The sequence below is a fragment of the Sebastes umbrosus genome, chromosome 8 (genome assembly GCF_015220745.1).
Source record: "Sebastes umbrosus isolate fSebUmb1 chromosome 8, fSebUmb1.pri, whole genome shotgun sequence".
Classification (NCBI taxonomy): domain Eukaryota; kingdom Metazoa; phylum Chordata; class Actinopteri; order Perciformes; family Sebastidae; genus Sebastes; species Sebastes umbrosus.
Genome location: NC_051276.1, coordinates 29,414,978 through 29,422,121, shown reverse-complemented (window position 1 = coordinate 29,422,121; position 7,144 = coordinate 29,414,978). Strand labels below are relative to the sequence as shown.

General features: G+C 41.2%; 1 protein-coding gene across 1 annotated transcript in view; it reads left to right on the top strand.

The window, feature by feature from the left end:
- Nucleotides 1-6,150, top strand: part of aacs (acetoacetyl-CoA synthetase) — a 43,679-nt gene extending 37,529 nt beyond the window's left edge. The window contains exons 13-18 of the mRNA XM_037776671.1: nt 20-133; nt 943-1,068; nt 1,276-1,345; nt 2,211-2,269; nt 2,727-2,929; nt 3,695-6,150. Coding sequence (XP_037632599.1) covers nt 20-133; nt 943-1,068; nt 1,276-1,345; nt 2,211-2,269; nt 2,727-2,929; nt 3,695-3,832 — 710 coding nt within the window. The 3' untranslated portion in view covers nt 3,833-6,150. The remainder of the gene's footprint in view (nt 1-19; nt 134-942; nt 1,069-1,275; nt 1,346-2,210; nt 2,270-2,726; nt 2,930-3,694) is intronic.
- The last annotated feature ends 994 nt before the right edge of the window (nt 6,151-7,144 follow it).

The window sequence follows — 7,144 nt, the reverse complement described above, 5'->3', positions numbered from 1 at the left end:
CTCTCGTCTCTCTGCCCAGGCGGCACTGACATCGTGTCATGCTTCATGGGTCAGAACCCGACAGTTCCAGTTTATCGGGGTGAGATCCAAACAAGAAACCTCGGCATTGCTGTGGAAGCCTGGAGCCCTGATGGTATACTATTGCTTTTTTCTCTCCATTCATTCAAAACTTTATCGAGCAATCTACAAAATATTGACGACAGAGTTAAGGGATCATGTAGAGGTTGTGAGGAAGTTGCTAGTTTGAATCCTAGAAGAGACTGGAAAAAAAAATTATTGAGGAAAATCTATCACGAGCCTGTTTACAAACTGCTGAGATGCCCCTTGAGCAAACTTCCCATCTGCTTCTGGAGCTGCTGCTTAGCTAACAGAACAAGACTGGAGTTCTACTCGATTGCTCCCGTATGTCGATGTACCTGTATGCATTGGCACGAATTTGAAGCTAGCAATTGCTGAAAAATTAAGAGAGTAATTAGTGTATTTTCCCAGGGTAAATACAGGAAACAGCTTCAGGGAAATACATTTCTTCCATAAACAATCCAACAAAAAAAAAGAGAGATTTTTTTTTATCTAGCTGGGAGTCTCTATGTTTTGCTCATTGATTTGAGTCCCTTGTTCCCCAGCTCCCGATCCCTGCTGCAGGCTGTACTGGCGTGTCTCCAACACCTCAAAGCAGAGTGGATTGAGAGATATTTTAAAGGCAGTTTTGTAGGAAGAGTTTGGGATTATTTTAGTCAGTCTCTAAGCCTATAACACCTTCCTGAGGGAGGAAGTGAACTACACACTGAAGAGTGTGGGATACATTACCAGGTGATTCTTATTTTCTTTATCTGAGAATGTGTTTGTGTTCATAGCTGTGTGTCCAACAGTATGTGTGTGGTTTTTTTTTTGGAAAAGTATATCTGAAGCTTCTAACTTTATTTTTTTGTTCTGTGTGGACAGGTAAGCCCGTATGGGGAGAGAGCGGGGAGCTTGTCTGCTTGAAACCGATCCCCTGCCAGCCAACACACTTCTGGAACGACGAGAACGGGAGCAAATACCACAAAGCGTACTTTTCTACATATCCTGGTAAGTACAGAAACATCATACATAAATACAAACTTAAATACAGTATACATACACACAAAGAACCCAGAAAAAAAAGAAGCACTTGTAATGATATAATGCATCTTTTATATTGTTATGTTGAGTTCAATTCTTGACAGGTTTTTCTCATCAGCTATTTTTCATTGTGGTTTTATGGTTTTACATTTTGTTTTTAATCTGTTGCCACAGGGGTGTGGGCCCACGGAGACTACTGCAAAATCAACCCAAAGACAGGAGGCATTGTCATGCTGGGCAGAAGGTCAGCCATTAACTGTTCTACTCAGGGGAGAGCTACTGAATGCTGAAATAAAAGCACGTTTTATCTCTTTAGTTTTAATTGATTAATTTACTGAGAGCACTGTGCGAGTGGGCAGGTTAAAATGATCTCTTTGTGGCTGAGATTTGGCACAGGAATCAGGAGCTGTCGCCACTGCGCACACCGACTGCGACCGTTCCATCCTTCATACGGCGATTGCCTCATTAACGTCATGGTTCCAGCCTTTGGTTTAAATCAGAAATATTGCCAAAAGGGCGCTTTTGCTTTTCACTTTGACACCAAATCCTCCGCCATCGTCTTGTCTGTCAACTCTCTCTCCACCCATGTGTGAAATCTGACTCCTGCTACTCTGAGCTGAGACTCTGTACGGTGCAGACACTTTCACTTTCAGTTCGTACGTCTGTCATCAAAGTATGTATTGATAACAAGGCGTGTAAAATACGTGTAAATGAACTATATGGGTTTTATTTCTATAAAAAAACTAAACGTTGAAGGTTGTTGTCATGTAATGTAATTGATGTATGCCTGAACACGTGTAACAGCAACTACTATGGCAAGCCCAGGCACAATATAAGATGTAGAAAAACACCAACGGAAGATTCAGTTAATGGAAAATAGGGAAATATACACGAAGGGAAACAAATAAATAGACAAACATATAGTTTCCATATTGCATATAAAGAAAGAAAGAATCACCAGTTTACAGAAAGTGAAATTGTTTCTGTATCCCGGTAGATTTTTTCTTCTTCTTCTCCAGTGCAGCGTGTTTTATGATGTGTGGCAAGAAGACAGCTCCTCAATGACAGACACTAGAGTTTTGGATGTTGAACTTGTGTTTGTTCTGCAGTGATGGAACATTGAACCCCAACGGAGTCCGATTTGGCAGCTCGGAGATTTACAACATTGGTGAGTGTTGAACGTTACAGGTGGAGGTGCAGGGTGGGGGCGGAAGAAAGGATGAAATGATGGAAAAGCATTTTTGTGAGCTTAAGTTGAGTCGAGGTCTTCTTTATGTTGGTGGAAAAGATACTTTGCCATCCCATCATAAGTTTGTTCAGTTAACAGAATAGAGTAAAAACACAATGTCTTCTTATATTGAGAAAAGGAATGCAGTGTTTCTGTGCTTAGTTTGTAAGTTAGAAGCCATGAAACATTTGTCTCTGTTCTCTCGCCCATTTCCTCAAACTCTTACAACACTCCACCTTTTCCTCTCCTCCTCTCTGTTCTCCTAATCTTTGCTCCCTTCCTCTCTTCACCTCTCACCTCCTCTCCTCTCCTCGCCTCTCATCTGCTCTCCTCATTTTTTTTTTGTTTTGTCTCCTTGTCCTCTGCTCTGCCCTCTCCTTTGCTCTCCTCTCTGCAGTGGAGGCGTTCGAGGAAGTGACAGACAGTCTTTGCGTTCCTCAGTACAACGCCGACGGAGAAGAGCGGGTTATTTTGTTCTTAAAGATGAGGCCTGGTAAGCCCTTCTGTCCGGAGTTGGTGGCGAAGATTAGAGGAGCCATAAGGAAAGCTCTGTCCGCCCGACACATCCCCGCCCTGCTGATGGAGACCAGAGACATTCCTGTAAGAGAAATATGAATAAACTAGGGCTGTCAGTTGATTCTAATATTTAATCACGATTAATCGCATGATTGTCCATTGCTAATCGTGATTAATCGCACAGTTTTTATCTGTTCAAAATGTATCTTAAAGGGAGATTTGTCAAGTATTTAATACTCTTGTCAATATGGGAGTAGACAAATATGCTGCTTTATGCAAATGTAAGTACATATGTATTATTGGAAATCAATTAACAACACAAAGCAATGACAAATATTGTCCAGAAACCCTCACAGGTACTGCATTTAGCATAACAAATATGCTCAAATCATAACAGGGCAAACTCAAACTCAAGACTTGACTATGACTTGCCCCAAACCGTATGTGATTATCATAAAGTGGGCATGTCTGTAAAGGGGAGACTCGTGGGTACCCATAGAACCCATTTTCATTCACATATCTTGAGGTCAGAGGTCATGGTACCCCTTTGAAAATTCCTCGCCGAAATTCAGCCCTTCCTGAAAAGCCAGTATGACATGGTTGGTACCAATGGATTTTTTAGGTGTTCTAGTTTCATATGATACCAGTGTCTTCACTCTAGCTTTAAAATTGCCTAAAAACCGCGAGTTGCGTTAATCATAAAAGAAATTAGTGGTGTTAAAACAAATTTGCGTTAACGCGTCAATATCTCGTTAACTTTGACAGCCCTAGAATAAACCTGTCGGATTATCCTGTAAAAGTCGGTTCTTGCTTGAATGACGCCCCTTTTCTTCTTCTTCTCCTCTGCAGTACACCATCAGCGGTAAGAAGGTGGAGGTGGCGGTGAAACAGGTGATTGCTGGCCGGGAGGTGGCGCAACGAGGAGCTTTCTCCAACCCGGATTCGCTGGACCTCTACAAGAACATTCCTGAACTGCAAAACTATTAAGAGATGATGAGGCTTCAGTGAGCCGGAGAGAGGACCTGCAAGAGAGAACCAACGAATTCAGTCTAGTTTTTAAATTAACTTTATTCAAATTTACAGGAACAGAGTGAGTTTACAAAGGCACCTTGAGCCTTGTACAGGGCATAAGAAAGGAAAATATGGTACAAATAATATGTAAATATAATAATAACTCTATGGTATAAGGCAGACAAGAGACTGCTCCATTGGCTTTCTATCAAGTGATCAAGCAGCCACCAATAAGGGAGAATTGTAATTTAGCGAAAAGCGTTTGCTCTGGCTTCACGTTCTGATCGCTATCGGCCAGTGAAGAGCCGTATCTCTCTGCTTTAACCCCCGGTGTCGGTTCTGACTGGGTCCCACACTGGGAACCCATGGAAGTGTGCAGATAAACAAACACCCGGGGTTAACGCCTCAGCTTCGGCTCATATCACCATGTCATTGTTATGTGGTGTGTGTTGCTTTATCAAATGTATATTTACGAATATATATATATATTTTGGACTGTGAAATTACGTTAATTATGCATTTGAAGATAGTGAACCGAACCTGTTAGCCAAAGTGAGTCTCAGATTTAGATTTATTTAGTAACATGTCAGGAAGTTGTAGTTTGATTAAATGAACCAGAGATTCCAGAGAAAACTTTTCTCAACATAACAAAATAATTGCTCAGATCCCAACAATCATTTGACTTTGTAAAAAATGACTCTATTTCATTCCGCCCAAGACATCAAGGCATGAATTAATGAAGCTCTCAACAAGCAAAGGTTTTTTTAGTCAAATTGCCCCTCATTTATCAAGCTATCGTACAAACAAGTCCGCTGAGGTCAAGTGTGATCTGAAGGTTGATTTCACCACAAAAGCCTGTATTTATTAGTTCCATATCTATGTTCAATGTTATTCTAAGACAACTGTGTTCTCTTAACTCCTCATGCTGTGTGGCAAAGCCTCAAGGCTAATTCATGCTTTTAAAGATGAACTGCAGTGGTTTGGTCACCAGTAGTACGACATGAGCAACATGGATCAATATACAATAACAAAAATCAGAAGGTTTAGAAGGTAACCCGCACAATGCGTGATATAAAAAAGATGACCAGAATGTTAATTGTGTGACAATTACAGATATAAATGTCAAAGAAGCATTTGATTTTTTGGAGATAAATTAAGCCAACGGAAGCATTTTATACTGATGTAGAGGTAGCATTTTTCTTACGAGGCTGTTTTTTCCTATTTGACTTTTGATTAAGTTTTGGCCACTTGTTTCTGGATTATTTTAAACATGTTTAATTAGGTATTAATGGAGACAAATCAACTGGGAAAACTCTGCAGTTCACCTTTAATGTCATATTCACTACTGCTTAGATATAATAAATTTCCTCTTTAAAGGTACCCTGTGGAGTTTGGGTCCACTTGTAGCGCTGTGGATTAATATTTAGAAAAGTGGGTCCCCGTTTTGAATGTATCTTGTGCGCGTGCATGAGCTTGAGTGTGACGGGGTACATATTCCTGCCAATGGTGTCACACTATTCCACTGATTGAGAAGTAGCAATGCACCAGCAAAATGCAGGGGCGAAGACAACTGCAACCGGCGAACACGGATGTAAACAATGCAGGTTTCAAGTAAAAATAAATCAGCTTTTCTACTGCTGACTTGTTTTTTAGGCGTCTGGTGAGAAACACTAATGTTAACAGAACTCCACAGGGTACCTTTAAAGTCCCAAAGATGCATCGGCTCTCTTTTATAGGGACGGAGATCATAACTGTACACTTTGCACTTTAGTACTGTTTACTGTATGTGACGTTGATCATATTGAAATCTGGTGAAACATGGCAGATCTACTGTTCCATTCTGTAGTGTGAATGCAGGTCAGGCAGTTTTTGTTCTGCTTTTTAATACTAGGCCAAGGGTTTGCAAACATTATTCTGGGTGTGTCACATGTAAATAATAAGATGTATTTGGTTCTTTCATATCCGCCTTTAGTGAATCTATAATGTAATTTTTACTTGTTTTGTTGCTGCAAGAAAGTTGATTGAATCAGATGTGACGCGTGTCTTTCTACAGTACATTATTTGCTCTTTTACACATCATAATAATGGTCAGTCTCTAGTTTATGTTGGAAGTTGACAGAGCCGTGAATGGATGTGAACTCCTTTTTTGGCTACGTTCAGTCAGAGTTTTTCAGGGGGATATTTGCATAAGAAACCACTTGAGTCGTGTATCAACAGAGATTTTGTTTCCTGGTTGACAACTGTCAGATACCCAATAAAGTAAAGCCAGTCTGAGAGCGAAAGCTCAAAACAAACAACTTTGTGTTCCAAAACTTCAGCCTTTAATACTCGTTGGAGATTTACACCATGAGCATCCTCATTGTTTTCCGGAGATTAACTTGGAGACCCTTTATCCCATGCTGCCTGGACACAGCTCGCATGTAAAGGCCCAGACGCACCAAACCGACATCAGAGAACGAGCAGCGACGAAGGCAACTGTTGAGTCTCCTCACGTCTACTTTGTCTTGGCCAAAAAGCTGCACTCGAACCAACCGCAAAGACTACAGCTGATGGCCAGTTACCACGTACATTCTGCGTCTGAGTGAGAGGAAACAACTCTCCACACCAGCGGGCGGTGGTAGTCTGTATTCATCATTCAAAAAGGGAAACCTCTCTTCCGTTTCTCTTCTCATGCATTGATTCCTTTAAGCTGAACAGCCAATCAGAGTGAATTCTCTCACCGACAGGCTCCGTCGCCGATTCAACATGCTGAATCGGCCGAAAAAACTTCAACACGGTGCGGGGCACACCACAAAAACTAGGACGACAGACGCTCACCAACAGCCATGATTCTACAGTAGCCCAGAACGGACAAGGCAAGGCAGCTTTAAACCAAACACTGGCGCTAGAGAGAGAGAATACTTTATATTATCGGTGGGCCATAGGCTCAATCTCCATTTTGTTACCTCCTTCGGCGATAGATAACGATTCACAAACATTTATATAATTGAAAATCCTCGAGATTGCCCCTTTTAAACAAGAACATTTTGACTGATATTCTTTCCTTGCTTCTTTGTCTGCTTCACTTTTGGGTTTCAACCCCATCAGCAGCCTATTAACATGCAATCACTAGATCACCTGTGTTTGAGTAATTGTCTCTATGTGCGTGTGCGTGTGCGTGTGTGTTTTTGGTGAGTGCGTAGAAGCCAGTCATTTTGACAGACGTCTGCTTTGGAAATAAACTTGGCAGTTTTAAAACTCCCTGTAACCTTTATAAGTGTGAACGCTCAGACCTGCCACTCAGCCAAA